The following is a 17,447-nucleotide window of genomic DNA, read 5'->3' as shown; positions in this document are numbered from 1 at the left end:
GTTTGTTGAATTTTGACATTGCCAGCTTAAGCATTTCTTTATTTCTGGAGCTTTGGTTCTTTCCAAGCTGTTTTAGTTTCTCTGCAACCAAGACAATTGTGTGTTATACTTAGTGCACATCGGCTATCTTCTTTAGGATTGGGACCAGTTCGGAGATCTCAGCACTAGTGATAAGTAATTGTCTTTTCGATGCTTCTATTAGCCTCACTGTTGAGTTCGATTCTCTCTTTAGAATGCTTAGGAAGAACTCACCTCAAAGGAATTCCTGAGTCTCCAGCATTCCCAAGAGCAGGTACTGGACATTTTGTGGCTCCCTCCTACACTGGGGGATGACAACAGATAGATCAATATTCATGCCCTGGCAAAGTAACAAGTTGCAGGCACTCCATTTAGGATTTTGTGGCATGCACGTGTGGTTCTTGGTGAGTTTAAGGGCCAGATGTAGCAAAGGATTTTTCCCATTCTGTGTCTATGGGAAAAAGTGTTCGTACATATGGCCCTAAGTCCTTTCAGTGTGAACCAGTGGGATGTGTGGTATGTGGATGTGCCTGGTAAGAGCTAACTGCTGACTGCCAGACTGCATGATCTGAGAGTGATTGGTGAGTGAGTGTCTCAGACAGATGGAAGGCTCAGTAAGAGATGGACTGAGCTGGGAAGACTATGGTGGGGTAGATACACATGAAAACAACTGCAGAATACTTCTGCACATGTACATAGTTACAAAAAGAGTGGACATGCACCTGGCAACTTGTGGACAGGGATCTACACTTTTGTGACAAGGATGTTGTAAAAAGAACCAAGAGGTAGAAGATTAACTGCGAGGTACAAGAAAAAAGAAATCCAAAGAGGAACAACAAACTCCAGCACAAAGTACCAGCTGCTGTACAATTTGGGGGAAAGTGTACGTCCCCTTCGTCCTATGCAATACTTCCATTTCAGGTGGGCAGTCAAGGAGGCATTCTTCTTTTACCTCTGTGGTCACCCGTAGATGACACCTTCAGCATGCATATCCATGCACAGGCACCATTGCGTTTATTGGGCGTACACTTTTTCTTCAAGAAGAATAAACTATACGTGAAAGGGCTGGACTTTGAGCCAAGGGGCCAACCGTACTGCTCAGCTGAGTGTGGATTTTGACAGAGGGCTACTGATGGAATGGAGCACTGGACAATTTCGGAGTGGGATTATGGCAGCTCATTCAGCTCTAAAAGCAGCCACTAAACAGGAAGCACACATGGGAAACACCAGAATACCTCAATGGCCAGTTCACTCCTGCTAGGCAAGCGGGACTCACATGTGCTAGGCTTTTGTGCGACAGTGGATATTTTCTTGCAGTTTAGTGCATGTACATTTTGGATCGTTACCTGTTGATCAGTGTGCCTCGTGGGAAGTGCTGCCTTGCATGCATGCCTTTTTGCGTGGATGCTAGTTGAGGCTATTATGTGTGGCCTGGCTGTTCGACAGCATGCTAACTGTTCAGCAAGTAAATTGGTTACAGCTATGACAGCACATGTACTTTTCAAGAAGTCTCCCAGATATGTTGATGACGAAGGCAAGCCGGCTGTTCTACAATATGCTGCTGCTTTACAGCATGTGGCCATCACTGTTGTGTGTTGGAACAGGTGGAGGGGCTTCTTAGGTGGGTATGAGTTAAAGTTAGTTTCCTGTGGGTGAAAGACTTTGTGGACTTGAGGGACCCTTGAACCAGTGTGCAATTGGAGTGGGTGGGTGGGGGCAGGAATGACAGACAGAGGACTTCTAGACCATCCGTTACAAGCCTTGTTCAGATTTAGTAGCAGCCAAAATTGAAGAAGGGCTAGGCCTGGAGTTAGGTGTTGTGTAGTAAGTCCTGTGGAGTGGCTTTTGGCTCTAATCTCTCAGGATTCAAGGTTACTCAAATGAGGAGGTGGACAGGAGGGTTGGGGTCTGTAGCAGCATACATTCTTTCACTGTTTGGCTCATTATTGATGATATGAACATTTTTCAAAGCCTTGCCTAGGCTGAGGACATATGGTATATTTTAGGTACACATGGAGAACATCTCAGGGTGAACTGTGCTGTAGCTGTAGTGCTTAAAGTAGAATAATATTCAGTGCTTATTTAGGGGGCGTGTCAATTGATAATGCCTGTTTGTGTAGTCTGGGCACTTTCACAGGCTAAGCGATCACATATAAGCCTAACATGTGCTGATCACCGAAGTGGATGCCTTAGAACTTGAGAGCCTTCAACAGATGTCTAAAGGTGATAACTGGTGAAGTGGCCCAGATATCACACGGGTTCTCATTCAAGACTCGACTAGCCTCTGCTGAAAATCGCCTTCCTTCCATTTGAAACCAATTCGAAATAGGAGACTTTAAGAAATTATTTATTGGTACGCATGAGAGATTGGAATTGAATATGCAGTCTGTCTTAGATGGTAAATATGCAGGAGCACTGTGTGGCAGACCAGGGAGATGATCATAACCTTGACTCTGTCTTTCACTACTAAATACCGAAGGGAACAACGGGCTGTAGAGCAAGATGTCCTTTTTAGAGTGCCCGGAGTAGTCGGACAGGTGTATTTTGTGCAACTAGTAATCTCCATAAAGAGGAGATGGGAACGAACTGCTGCATGTTTAAATTTACATCATCAATTTTTTAACTGATTGGAGAGTCAAATACTTCTCTGTGGGAGGCTATGTGTTTGTAAGACTCTGTAGTTGAAAGAAAAAGCTACTATATAATAATTTAAACAGCTGAATGGACCAAGGGACATATCAGTGAACTTCAAAATTGTTTACCTTAGTGAAGATTGGCAGGGTCTCTGAAAATTGTGTATAAGATTGTGACAGGACCTCTAGAGAGGAATTTTTTTCACAAAAGGGTACATCATGGTGACCATGTTGACCAACGAAAGCAGCTATTAACTAAGTTCAACCCTCTAGAAATCCAAGCAGTTCTGCAAACAACAATGAAAAGTGTGCTGGTTGCCTCATATAGGATCCCCTTGGTTATCTCTGGCAATCACAAGTCTTGAATTGGGAGGAAGGTTGGGCAACTTTGTCTTTCAAGCAACTCAGTGGTTATCTTCATTGATCATTGAGTATGCACCGATTGGCTCAGCTTGACTCATATGCTGATGGTGCCAGATGGATGGAGACATCTGTGCTGGTCATGGGCACAGTCTGTGCTGGAAGCACTTGGAGTACCCTGTGGGGGAGGGATTGAGGGATGGGCACTGCCATGGAATAGGAATCCACCACTCCAACTGGTAGACTCAGTTCTAGGAGCTAGTGATGAGAAGCCTGTAGTCACCTTTAATCTAGTCCAGAGAATTAGTAGAACATCAAAAGCTGTACAAGTGCCAGATAGATGTGCTGGTGCATCAACAAGCAGAATATTTGTTATAGGAACAGCAGAGGCAGTAGATGAACTCTCAGGTCAGCAACTAAGGAACTCTGAATCTAAGGATCATTGTCTACTAGGACCTGGGACTGTGCATTTGATGCATCTTTGAACAAAAACCATATGCGCACCAGTGCATTTTTTACACACCTCTCCTTGCCCCTTTAGGTATGCTGATAACTGTTCCGCACCTTATCTTATTGAAAGCAGGAATTTACCAATACAATGATACTCAGGCTAGTCCGGCCAACAAGTAATATGAAAGGTTCGAGCCTAACACTTGGGTTAGTAACTTAAACTGTTGGCGGGGCTCAGGTCCACAGGCCCTTATAACCAAGCGCCTGTCCTAGTGAAGGAAGACAGCTTTGCGGCCCAGTGGTGAAGAGTAAATACTCCTTCGCTCTGTGGCAATTTGTTGCTTGGCCCTGATGGTCATGGCAACCTCGATCTCCAACACAGGGGGCCAAGATGGATGTAGGCCTTTTCTGATGCTGAGAGAAATTGATGCCAAAAAACTTGTGTGACCCCGTTAGATACGGCTGGAGAGCATCGGAGCCCGTTCTTCCAATGGAGTAACGTAAGCCCTCACAGCCCCCGCGGTGCGGGGTGTGTTGGGCTGTGGACACCCACCCCCCCAGCAAAAGTGGTAGGCCGGGTGGACAGATTGGGTGAGGCTCAAATGTAATTATGCCACTTTCTGCTTCTTCTTTAAAGTTCTAATCTGAGGGTCCTGGTCGATCAAATTGCATGGTTGTCTGCAAATCACTTTCTCTCTCCATACCTCGAATCCACATTCAGGCAAAACTGAGTTTTTAAAAGCACTGCAAGCCCTAATGTGAACAGCTATCTGTATAGAAAACGTTCCATTGCTAGTTTCTTCTTTACATGTCAGTGCTAGGGATTGCCTCCTTTCCCAGTGAAAAATACTGACCTTTTGTTCATGTTTTAAGTTTTAGCAAACGCTGGGACATGATATTTTAAAAAACTTTGTATAAAATATCCTCTTTTCATTTTTAACATGGCCTTTTTGTCTTTGTTTACTTTAATCATCAGTCAGTGGCCACTAATTTAGCTCTGAAACACATTTAAAGTGCTTTCTTCTTATAATTACTGTTTTAAATATGTAAGGACAAGGGGGAAAAATATCGGCTTTAGGCTATTTTTGTAATTTTTGCACCTGCTGGGAAATTAAAGTGCTAGTTATGCCGGTAAACAAACAAAAAAAGCACAGGGCAAAAGACTAGTCAGTGCTTGCATCTTTGTTTGCCCATTATAAATGCAGAACTACAATTATCAGAGTGCAGAGAGCAAACCAGGGTCAATGTGACACTCATGCCTGAAATGGGAACATTTGGGGACTCGTGAATTATCTATACACATCCACAGGCAGCAGTGCTTAATTTGTGACAATGGTTGCAGCAATGACTAGGATTTATTTTTGACATCACACTTTGACCGAGAAAAGGGAGAAAGGTGTAATAAGAGAAAAATAGAAAAGCAGTGACAGAGAGAAAGCAGGGATGAAAGAGAGCATGCAGAGTAAAGGGTGGTGGGAAGGAGTCCTAATGTGGAATCAAGATTAGGCAGTCTTGGCGTTCAGCTAACCCATCATCTGATAGCGAAGGTTGCGAGCTCTGAAGAGAAATTTAGGCCTGCTGAACTTAATTTTTTGTCATTATGATCATTGCTGTATCACAAATTAAGCATGTTTAGTTACATACATGCATACCCACGAACTGTCTCTCTGTCTTGCTTTATATCTCTCTGCCCAACCAGCTGAATATGCCCTAACAAAATGTTTTGTCCTTCTAGTTTCCCATAGATTACTGCAGTATAAACAGTAACCTAATGAGACATCTTTCTGCTTGCTATATCTGATGGACAAAAGTGTATTCATCACTAAGATAGCTTGGGGTTAAGGCACCAGCCACAGAGGTCTGTGTATATTCAGAAAGTCTCAGGTCAAAATGTTAGTACAATAGCTCGAAAATTAATAGGCCTGTCTTAAAAATACATTTGAAAAGTGTTGGCCACAAGTGTACATCATCATAAGACAGCTAAGATGGTACACGTGCCTGCTGAACACGGTTAACTCATTTTTCTCTTATTAGGTTATTATCTTAGGTTGATGTGTTTGGCCCAGAGAATTATGTGTAAGATGCATACAACAAGTACTGATCTTGGTCAAATAGCTCATTGGATTATGCACTGTTGGACCTGGCTCTTTTTGCGGGATAATCCCCAGACTTTTTGCCTCCTTCCTCCTATTTTTTCTGACCTCTTGCTGTTGGCTTTAGGACTCTGAGCTCTTTATGACTGCTCTCCCTTCTAAAGTTGGTATGATTGGCTTACAACTAATTGGCATATTTAATTTACCCGTAAGTCCCTTATACAGTGGTATCTCTATACCCAGGGCCTGTAAATTAAACGCTACTAGTGGGCCTGCAGTGCCGCTTGCGCCACCCACAGAAGTAGCCTTTCAAACTTGTCTCAGGCCTGCTAGTGCACGGGTGGGTGCGCAGTTTGCTGCCACATGGACCTGGCATCTAAATATACTTGCCAGGCCCAGAACTCCCCTTTTACTACATGTAAGTCACCCTATGGGCAGGGTGCTGTGTATGTAGAAGGCAGGGCATTTGCCTGGTTGCGTGGCCTCTCCTTGTAGTGACAAACAGCCTATTTGGTTTCTCAATGCTGTGAGTGCTGCCTTCTCATAGGATTGCATTGGAAATGCCCTGCCTTATAAATCAGAAAATACCCCTTAGACATGAGGGGTAACGTAGGCACGTTTAGGATGGTTGTAATGGTAGCGAGAAATGCTGCCTACTGGTGTAGGTGCATTTTTTATTATCATTACAGAAATGCCACTTCTAGAAAGTGAGAATTTTTCTGTGCTTACGACTCTGGTGTTTTGCAGCTTTATTCCAATCCACGTCAGGGCAGAGTGACAGTTGGGCTTTGTGCATACTTTTCAGACAGCCTGTACACAGGAAGGGTGGCGGTGTCACACATAGTTGCATCTGCATTTTGAATGGTCTTCCTGGGCTGAGAGAAGGGGAGGTGGGGCACACTTGCATCTGTAAAGGCTGTGCCTTGGCCTCACACAAAGGGCTCGTTTACCCCCAACTGATGTTTGGAGCCACTGCTGGAGGAGAAAGGGGATACTCCCAGAACCAGTTGTAACGGGTTGGAACCTCCTCTCCCCCTCTTTGTTAAATCTTTGCAAAACTGAGTATAAGTACAGGGGATTTTGCCCCACAATTTGGAGACACTCTGGACTTTAACATGCTTGTAACTGGACACAGAATGCTGCTGGGAGGGACTCACCAGGAACTGCCTCGGACTGCTGCTGCTGTGCTGTCCTGTGACCTGCTGGGTCACTAGGAGGAACTGCAAACTTACTGCATCCACCTTGTGCTGGCCTGCTGCTGGGCCCTGCCGCCCTGTGTGCCCCTTGTGTCCCCTGAGGCTGGGTGCTGTGGCCCCCTACCCTCTGTGACCTTTGAATTTCATTGCTAAAGAGCATGAGAAGTGCTTTGTTTTCTATGGGTTTAGCGCCTGGTGAGCGCTGCACTGTAGGTGCCCAGAGCACTTTGAGAAGCGCCCTTGTTAATCTGGTCAGCGCCTTGAAAGAGCGCTGGTGTTTGATTGATTACTTGCCCTGAAGAACGCTTCACCACTGTGGAATCACCACTGAAACCCGGGCATCTACATACCTGAGTGCGTCAAATGCTCGTTGTATCTGGAGCGCTGGAATGCCAACTGGATCTGATTCCTGCCAGCTTCACCAGTGCAGCCCGGGCGGGCTGCCTTAGGCTCACGCACCAGGTCGGGTGCGGGTGAGCCAGGGAAGTCATTTCGGGACGGGCGGGGTGGAGGCCTCATCAGAAGCCTACCTACACCACCAAGACCCCAGTGAGTTGCTTGGCCGGACGGGTGGGGAGGGGGCCTCGTCAGAGTCTCCTCACCCCCTCGGCCCTCATTTGTTTTGGAGGTTGTGGGCGGGGAGTGAGCCTCATCGGAGGTCCCCTGCACCCCTTAGCCCCCTGCTTTGCTGCTCTGCTTCCCCCGGGAGGGCCGGTCGTGGCCTCGGGGTGGGGGGCGGCAGAGACCTATTTTGGGCACGGGCCCCAGGGGGGCCCTTGTATAACAGCAGAGGGGGTGTGTGCCGCTCCCCTCCCCCAATCACTAGGCGGCCCCCAATTTGAGCAGAGGAGCACCAGGGGCCCCCTTGTCTTTCCCCGTGGCACTCGAGGTACCTACATAATCGATAAAAGAGAGGTACAATTTTACCAGCAACGTGCCGTTTTGGGGGCATTCTTGATATGTTTCCCTGACTGACCATATGCATCTACTAATGTTCCTTTTATGGGCATTCCCTGATTATATGTGTTATGACTTGCCATGGATTTTCTTATGTTCCTGGTATGGGCATTTTTGATTCTTTCATGATAAATGCATTTCTACAGTAATGTGATTTATCTGCTAATGTTCCTTTTATGGGCATTCTATGCTAATATATTTTCATGACTTGCCATATGTTTTCTAATGTTCCTGGTATGGGCATTTATGATGCTTTCATGACAAGTGCATTTCTATTGTAATGTTTTCCTGACTACTGCTTATGTTGCAGAATAATAAGTAACCTGTGTGTAATGGGTGAACACTGCTGATATCTGCAGAGTAACAGTAACGTTCTGACAACTGCTTACGTAGCAGGGTATTACTGACATATTGTGTTTGGTCCAATGATGTTGTGGACAACACAGTTTATTTTTATATAACTTGGTGTTGTGTTTCCTTTGTGGCGGGGATCAGTACTTGAAATCGGAAAAAATAAGTGCAGGTACCTTGTACCAGAGTACCTACTTGTTTCTGAGAAGTGCCAGTACTCTCCAATTAAAAGTATTACGTTTATCTTGAGAAGTCAGGTACTCGCTCTCTCAAAATAAAAAAGTGTGGGTACTCTGTACCGGACAATGCTGGCCCATTTAAAGCACAGGTGGGGATAGTGTATCATGTGTGTTGTGTGTGTTGTGCAAACGCTTTACACATTGCCTCTGGGATAAGCCTGACTGCTCCTGCCAAGCTACCAGGGTGAGCAGGGGTTATCTTGGACGTGAACTCCCTTGCCATGACTAGATTGGGTGGGTTCTGCCTGGCTTAGGTGCATACCCTAGCCAACCAGAAACCCAATTTCTAACATGCACCCACTGCAGAGATGCTCATGTTAATTAAATGAGACAAATCTGAATCCCTGCAGGGCCCTTCCAAACTCAGCACATTGATAGAAGAGAGAAACATATTTTTTGCAGCTCTAGATCACAATATGAGTGATGCCTAGGCACCTCAGAATCTTTGTCACAGCCCGCAGGGGCACAATGGGTTCTGGTGAAACACTTGCAAGAGATCTCCTTGCTCAGCTGAAACAATTAGGAATCATTCACTACAATAAGCCTTGACCTAGAGACTGCAGACAAGGGAAGCTCGGTCAGAAGCCCTATGAGACCCCTCTTACAATGTTACAATAGGCGTCACCCTAGAAGCAGTAAAATGTCCCTGTCTCAAGCACAAACATGTAAATAGAAATACGTTTCAAGGCCTGTTAACTTTGCAACAACTGAAAGCAGGGATCATCTCCGATCAGAATTATTGACAATCCAACTTCGTCGAGCAGCTGGAGCTGTGTGGGAAATAAATGCTCATGAGAGTGGAGGATTCTGATAACTGAAGCCTCTCATATGAGGAGTACAAAAGAGGATCATGAACTACTACAAGAAACTTGAAGATTCGGCCTGGGCTAATGCGGAAAGAAAAGGGGAGTTTATTGCTGCAGGAGGGCCGCACTTGAAAGAATGCAGCTCTAACAACCGGGTAATTCCTTATCCAGTCTTAGACCATTGTGTAGGCAAATGCAGCACGCAGGCACACAACTAAAAAATAAAGCAGGTGCGTTTTGCTGTTTCCACTTACCGATCCGAGTTAGATTGGCAGTCAAAAATAAAAGAAAAACACAAAAAAGTTTTTTAAGCAGTTGGGGGAAGCAACAGGGAGTAGAAGCAACATAGGAGCACGGGTGAAGAGGAAGCAACACAGAAGGCGTGAGAGGGGTGAAGCAGAGAGAGAGAGTGCAATGTGGAGCATTGAATAGAGAGGGAATAGGCGAAAGAGAACGACTGAGCAGGCGGAGGATAAACACAAAGGCGAGAAAGGAATGAGGGGAACTACATGACGGTGAGGGCAATGTGGAAGGGGCCGGGAGATGCATACAGGGGATAGAAAGCAGCATGGAGTGCAGAGAGGAGAGAGTGAACTAGTGAGACAGCTGGAAAACACATACACTCCCATGGGGTGCTTAACCCAAAAGAAAAAAGTACTGCTTGAAATGCAAGTGGTGGAACCATAGGAGCCAGTCAATCAAAAAGAGATGGGAAAGAGACTGTGCTCCAAGGAAGGGACAAACACAAGATAAGGCATGAAGAAGAAGAAGGCAAGTGAGAGTGACAGGAAAGCCAAACAATGGTAAGTAATGGGTGGACTCCAAGCCCCAGTATGTTCTTGTGAGACCTAATGAATGTCACTGACCTGCATCAGATATATTATCCTGGAAAGTTTTCTGTATTTCGTAAAGCACAAGAGACACTTTGGTGCTCATGGGACACTATGTTTTAATCCTAGCACATCCTTGCATATAATTTTCAATGGAGAGACTTTTTTTTTTTGCTTCTTCCCTGAACATGTGCAGACTGACCAAAGAATAAGCAGTGAGCTCTCTCTACATGATCTGCACACCTTTGCCTCTTCTGAACACGACTGCAAGAGTTCGAAGCAACAATTTTCCTGCAGATGCTCTGATCATAGCAGAGTTTTTGGGAAGATGTAAGTAGCGTGGCCCTCGTGAATTCAAGTTTCTGTGGAGAGAATTCATTTTGAGAACTCCGCAGCTCGGGCTCTTGTGTCAGCAGCGCTTAATTTCTAAATGAAAGAGTGCTGGTGCTCAAAGCTTTGCTCTGAAACACGTGGCCAGTGCAAATGAATCTGCGTGCACAGATTACCAAGGCTGCATAGTCCTGAATCCACTTCAGGCCTGATTAATCCACTTCAGATACCCCCTTGCCCCTGCAGCTCACGTTTGCAGGCCCAATCTTTCTCCCTTTGTGATAGTTTTTATGTTGTTCTCTTCTTCTGTATTTTCCGTTTGTGTTTTTTTCATTTATTTCTTGCTCTCGAAGAATGTCTAATTGAGAAACATACGTGGCGGTCCCCCTACCGGCAACCACCGTCTCAAATTAAACAGTGTGACAGTGAGCACCAACGTAATGTAGACCGCTTGAGTATTTTTCAATGACTCTTCTTTCATATCCGGTGCAATTTAGGAACTCGTGGCAACTGACCCGAGGGCATTATAAAAAAGTCTCCTAGTTTTCCATTTGCAGAGATTTTTACAAATAAATACACATGGAAAACAATGTTTTTCTTTCTATATTTCTTAAAACAATAAAATTGCGAAAACTGGTTTTCACTTTGACTTTCAAGTCAATACCTTTGCAGACTGACAGCATGAAGAGTTACAAAAAGTGATTACATGTTTCTAAATATCTTTATATGCATGTTTATTTGCACTATAAAGCTAATATTTACCTATGAGTGCATTGTTATATTACATTTAGTTGCTTAGGGTGCCAAAACTTGACCAGTACCAAAGTGGAAGTACCTACATATCAGTTAAATAAATATGACATAAATGTGACATATGCTAGTTATTACTTAATTTGTTCAAGAAACACACACTAAATGTGAACAAATACTAATAATGGGGTCAAAAAATATATGGATATATGCAGACAAATTATAAAAAAATAAATACCATAAGAATGGGAGCCCTATTTATAATTGTGGGGTTTGAGTTTTATTATGAATGTGAGATTTCCAAAGTAAGGTGGTGCTTCATGACAGCTTTTTGAAAAGTGTTATTCAAGACTCCAAAAGGCTATGCTCCTAATAGAGACTCAATGGTTAAGGTACAGATTCTAAATTACCAGAGGTGTAGGGCCAGATACTGGGGTGCCAGGGTTTAATTAGAGAGGGTATGCTTAATGCAGACCCTGCTCATGATAAGATTAAGACCTCTGTTGTCCCAGGGAAAGCCATCGCTCCGCTCTAGTTGCAGGACTACAGTCAAACTGGCTGACAGGACACACACGTTCACTATGAGGTGGATGTACTAAGTGATTTAGCGGTCACAAACCTTGTGAATCACTTTCTCTAATGTTACCATTTTGAAATTCAATAAAGTTTTTCTGGATTGCAAAAAATAATTAGAATTGATTATTTATTTGCAATTCGAAAGGGGAGTGTTTTGAACATTGCTTCCAAATTACAAATTAGTAACATATGCATCAGTGGTTTGTGACCGTATGTCGGCTGTTCCAATGTCTCACTTGAATAGTCCCAGTCACACAGGAGGCACAGCTGGGGGGGGGGGGTCCAGTCAGTTTCTGCACCAGTACACACTGGACATGTCCATAACACATTCTTCCTTGTTCTAGTGCACTAGGGGCCAGATGTATCAAAATATTTTGCACTCGCAAATGGCAAAATCGACCGTTTGCGAGTGCAAAATCGTGGTCTGCAATGCATCAAAGGCATTCGCAGACCACAAAATAGAAATCGCAAAAATTGCAAAAATTGCGATTTTTAGCGTTGCGACCTGGATTTTGCGAATCGCAATTTGCGATTCGCAAAATCCAGGTCGCAAGGCAATTCTGCAAAAAATCGCAAATTGCGATTTTTCGCAGAATGGTATTTTGCACATGCAAAATACCATTGTCTGCAACCAGGTGGTAACCTGGTGCAAAATTAAAAAATGCAGTAAAACTGCATTTTTAAATTTAATATGTAAAGCACACATGCCCTTTTGGCATGTGTGTACTTTACATGGTAAAAATAAATAAATTGGGGTGCAGGAGAGGGGACCTTAGGCCCCCAGCACCCTGGCCTTTTGTATTTCCCAAATTGCGATTTCTGGTTCAGAAATCGCAATTTAGGAAATGCAAAAAATTCGCAGCTATGGGCCACCAGGCCCATAGCTGCGAATGGGGCCAGTATCGCAATTTGCGATTCGGTAATTGCATTTGCGATTTTTAAGAAATCGCAATTACCGAATCGCAAATGTGATACATGGCCCTTTGCGAGTCGGTAATTGCGATTTCTTAAAAATCGCAATTACAGAATCGCAATGGGCCAGAATCATACATCTGGCCCTAGGTTTCCAAGTTCATTTCCGGGCTGTGGGTCTTGTACAGAGTTGTCTGTGGTACACAGTCTTTGCCTTCAGGACCGCCATATATTTTGGCACATTGATCCATCACAGCTCTATCAGTGACCCTCGACTCCCATTGGATGGCCTACAGATTGTCCAATACATAGGTTCAACACAGCTTTGTTGATATTCCGGACTCTGCTATATAAACCCACCTGGTACTAAACCACTGCACGTACGTACGGATTACATTCCGGCACTGCTCTGCCAAGGCTCCGCGTCCATGACATGCAGTCACTCTTGCTGCTCCACCATGATCCTACACTGCCCTGCAACCAGTATCTGCATTATAAACCGACAGGGATCTCCAATTTACCTTGGTCCTGATAACAACTCTTCAAGTACTGTTATCATTTGCCTCATTTCTGTACCATTGATCCCAACAACAAGGCTCATATGATAGGGAAACACACAACTAATGGCCACATAATCTGGAATACCGTCCATCTGTTCAGTAGATTTACCCATTGCTCAAATAACATAAAAAAGATCTGAAGAGTATCTACCGCTTCACGGTGCGCCCGAACCTCATCTACAACTAATATTGAGTTCCCCATTCCCACTGTAAATCAGGGTTGATGTAGTAAAAGGCGAATTATGGTGCTCATGATGCCAATCTCGCACAAGGTGAGAGAAAGGTTCTTATGCTTCAATGAGTCTGGGAGGAAGGTCATGTAGTTATTAAAGACAGGGTGAAAGATTCAATCTCCTGCTTCACGTACGTGTGTGTGTGTCTGTGTGTGTGTGGGGGGGGAGGGGTTGGGGGCTGAACTCCACAGACTAAATTTGAAGTGAAATCTTCCATCCTACTGTAATGAGTTACTCCCAAATGAAAATGTCTGTCAAGGGAGCACAGAAGTTTGAATCAAACATTCTAGGAAGTGCCTCCCCGTCTATAATAAAATGACAGATCTTGACTATTGTAATTTCACGTGCATGGGTCTAGAGAAAAACAAATGCAGACACGGTGGAGCACCGAGCCACGCAGCAAGGTTGTGTTTTAACCTGAACAGATCTGAGCAGACCAATCAACAGTGATCTGGCTTCCTGTGGCTCAAAATATTCACATTAAACGTCTGCATCTTGTAAAAAGCCACTGGAGCAAGGGCTGGGTGACTTACGAATTTGTAACCTACTTCCAACTTGACTCAAAACCTTGTACAGAACAGGCAGAAACACTAAGTTCCCATGAGATGAAACAGTGAAGCAATATAGTATAGATCCCCGAATGTGAGACACTAGATCCAAACCCCCAAAAACTGCAGTAAACACTTGGTGTTAAGTCAGAGACTCCTATATACGCAATGTAAAATTACCTTACCGTGCATGAGCTTAATGTCTCTGAATTGGTACCACATTAACTATACTGTATTCATGTTCTGCCGCCACTGGAGCATCTGATCGGGCAGACGTAAACTTGAAAGAGATGCATTTGCACATCTGTGCAGGACTGCCACATGGGTTGAGAGGGAGGGGTGGGGAGTGCAGTGCTTTTAGTCAATAATACAAAATCCAAGTCTGAACGGGTCCCCTCCAGCCCTGACTGAGACATCAGCATAGTAGGGTCGCTGTTAGGATCTAGTGAGACCAGATGTCATTTCAGTAGTTCAGGTCTTACCTCTCCAAAAGGGGAGACCGGGGGGCAGCGAGGAAGCAGTACAACAAATTATAAAGTGCACATGGGCAGTATGTAGGGAGTTCGCACCACACTTCAATTTGTGAGCAGTGCTTTTCTTCCAACTGAAAACAGGCATTGACAAAGCCAATGGACCTGGCTTTAATGTGCACAAGAATGCAACCAGTATTTGTCCATGTGAATGCTGTCATACTGAAGGCAGGTCCACACATGTTGCAATGGCTTGGTAGGCAATTTATATGAGTGATCCAATAAGCTAAATGTGAGTCTTGACTAAAATATATTTTAAAACAGCCTGCTGAAGTTAAAAAAAAAACAAGCAGAATGGATTTATTTCGGCATACCATCCATGCATGACATAGAAAAGGTAATGTGTTATGATTCAGGTTACTTTTGAGACGTAAAATAGTCCTTCAAGCATTTCAAGGGAAATTTTCCAGAGGGCGAGGCTGTGCACCAAGCAGCTAATAGCTTTAAGTGAGAGAGGAATACCCCTCTGGGTGGAGCCAATGCAGACGCTATGTTTATTTAAAAGAACAAGTATCAACAGGACAACAGACTGCTCTTTCTAGATCATGTCACTTGACTCTTTCAAACATCAGTCAGTTCCTAAAGGAATGGAGAATGGTACAATCTGGAAAACCAATAATGCAGCAGTTAAACAGTGTATGAGGTTCTGGGGGGCATCAGAAGTGTGGCGACAGATCTTCTGTAAAGACAGCACACAAAAGAAGTGGGTACTGGTTTCGACTGAATTGCCTTTGCATACCTGTCTAAGGAGACAGATCCAATTTGTGAACTTCTAAGTTTTGTCAGAGAAGCTAAACAACATGTAGAGGGTCTCCAGAGATCCAATTGATCGAGATCTTTATTGTTTTATGGACGTGCTACATTAACATCACCAATGAAAGGCCTGTAAGTTAACTGAAGTTTTCAAATTTCGATGACTGATAAAGAAAGGAACTTTGTCTAAATATTACAGTTGGCAACTCTAGTCAGAGTTAAACATATTTAAAACAAACTTAAAAAATGAACAAATCATGTCCGATCTTTCCACCTCACTGAAGTGTCCACATTCAGAACAGTCAATGACAAAATAGCTGCTGAGTTACAGCTCACACAAAATAGCTACCACAGACATATCTGATTTAGAAATAGCTACTGCTCAAAGTACCTAAAACATGTATGTCCTTATGTTTTAAGAATGGACAAGGGCTCCTGTGATTGCCCCGTTACTACGTTTCCATAGTCTACCTCACAATTTTATGCATTAGCTGATGCATGAGCAGCTATTCTGTGGGTGCTCAGATGAGACCAACCTAATCTGTGAACAACATGAATGGTGTACACACATCGAGAGACGAGGCTAGACCTAACCTTCATATCTATATGTTTAAGACACACAAAAAGAGGGCCAGATATGTTGCCTTCCTCTCCCTCTCAAGCCATGGAGTTCGGTTAGAAATCACAGTAAGTGTGTCTCACCTGCCCACCTGCACCTCTACGTCCTTTTTCTCCACGCGGGTGGGAATGTCACCATTGAGTTCCTTCCGTCCATTCTGCAGATGACTCACCACTGTGGTGATCTCCTTGAGGATGATATTGTCTTCTGCTCTGCCGTTCTGACATGTACTGCTGATGTCATCGCTCTTGCCTCCCACCACAACAGATGCGAGGCCATTAAAGTCCATCAGTGGGCTACCATCTTGCCCACTTTCTCTGGCCCATGAGGAGCCTGCCGAGCCAGTTGCACTGTCTACTGCCTGCGGCTGGTCTTTGCTGAAGATGCTTTGACTTGAGAGGCCAATAGCTTTTGCCATGGGGCACACAGGCCGGGTGACTCTGATGGTCTTTGGTGTCCCATCTCCGGTAAAGGTGGTCTCCAGGTGGGTGGTAAAGCCCTCAGGGCCTCTCAAGATAAGTACCACAAAGGTTTCTGAAGCTATACTCCGAAGAATCTCCAGGGCACCTTCATATGGCACATCTACCAGTGGCCGGTCGTTGACTGCCAGGATAATGTCCCCCACCTGGACAAGACCGCTCTGCTCTGCCGCCCCACCCCGGATCAAATCAGAGATGATGACAGGGGGCTTATTGACACGTTGCTTAACCAGGAACCCGAGACCCCCAACCTTGCGTTTGAAAATCCTCACAGAGATCACGTTGGGTTGAAGCTGTTGTACACTAAACTCATAGTCCTCCATGGTAGCCCGCGACAACGATGAATACCGCAGCCCCACGACTTTAGGATACCACAGGGGCTAGTGCAGGCAATTCGACTGCGTTGTTGATGGCGAGCTCCGAAGGTACCTTGAGCTAAGAGAAGGTTTCAATGTGCTTGTGTGTGAATATACGACTCGTTACTAATGACAAGAATTGGATCCTGCTCGAAAAATCGCTGCTTGGCTACCAGTTTCAGTTCTGCTTTTTCTTGCCAAATTCAGTTCATTCTTATAATTAGAAAGCGACTTTTTAAAGATGCAGTGCAGAGATTCTTACACCAAAATGATCGTAACGCTTGCTTTTTCATGCCACGTGCACAGGGTAAAAATGGACCCTAAGGCCGTGGAAGTCAGGGAAAAACAGTTGAGCGTGCTTCGAAGCCTGTTGTGATTCTCTAGTGCCTTCCTTGAGGACTGGAAGCTCCGGGTCTAGAGTGCCAGCTCGGCGACTTGCGTCTAGGAAAAATGAAAATGAAAAATACATTAAAACATGCACATTATATTTAGTGGTTAAACACTTTTAACACAGGAATTATGTATATTTGTTGGTATTCATTTTTTCATGGCGTTCATCATGGGGCACACACAGCTCTGCCAATGTACCTCATGCATTGCCTTCAACTGAATTCAGTGTTGCACAATTAAAGCCATTTCTCTATCATCCTGAGAAAATGAAGGTCCTCCTAGACTTATATGCGCTCCAGCTATGCCCAATCACTCAATCTCAGCGTTTAACCCGGATGTGAATCAGTTTCTCCCTTATTACGCCCTGGTTTACTAGAAGTGGGCTCTGCGCAAGGCCTGAGCATCACCTGCTTCCTGTGATGTCACACTCAATCCAACAAACCACACTGTGGTCCATAACGATCCACTTACTGCTGCA

General features: G+C 44.5%; 1 protein-coding gene across 1 annotated transcript in view; it reads right to left on the bottom strand.

Annotated features, from left to right (window-relative positions):
* The window catches only part of NOS1 (nitric oxide synthase 1), a 507,091-nt gene that overhangs the window by 335,306 nt on the left and 154,338 nt on the right, over window positions 1-17,447 (bottom strand). The window contains exon 2 of the mRNA XM_069214501.1: window positions 15,828-17,020. Within this exon, the coding sequence (XP_069070602.1) occupies window positions 15,828-16,546 (719 nt within the window). The 5' untranslated portion in view covers window positions 16,547-17,020. The remainder of the gene's footprint in view (window positions 1-15,827; window positions 17,021-17,447) is intronic.

Source organism: Pleurodeles waltl, chromosome 11 (genome assembly GCF_031143425.1).
Source record: "Pleurodeles waltl isolate 20211129_DDA chromosome 11, aPleWal1.hap1.20221129, whole genome shotgun sequence".
Lineage (NCBI taxonomy): Eukaryota > Metazoa > Chordata > Amphibia > Caudata > Salamandridae > Pleurodeles > Pleurodeles waltl.
The sequence above is the reverse complement of the archived record's forward strand: the minus strand, read 5'-3'. Positions and strand labels throughout refer to the sequence as shown.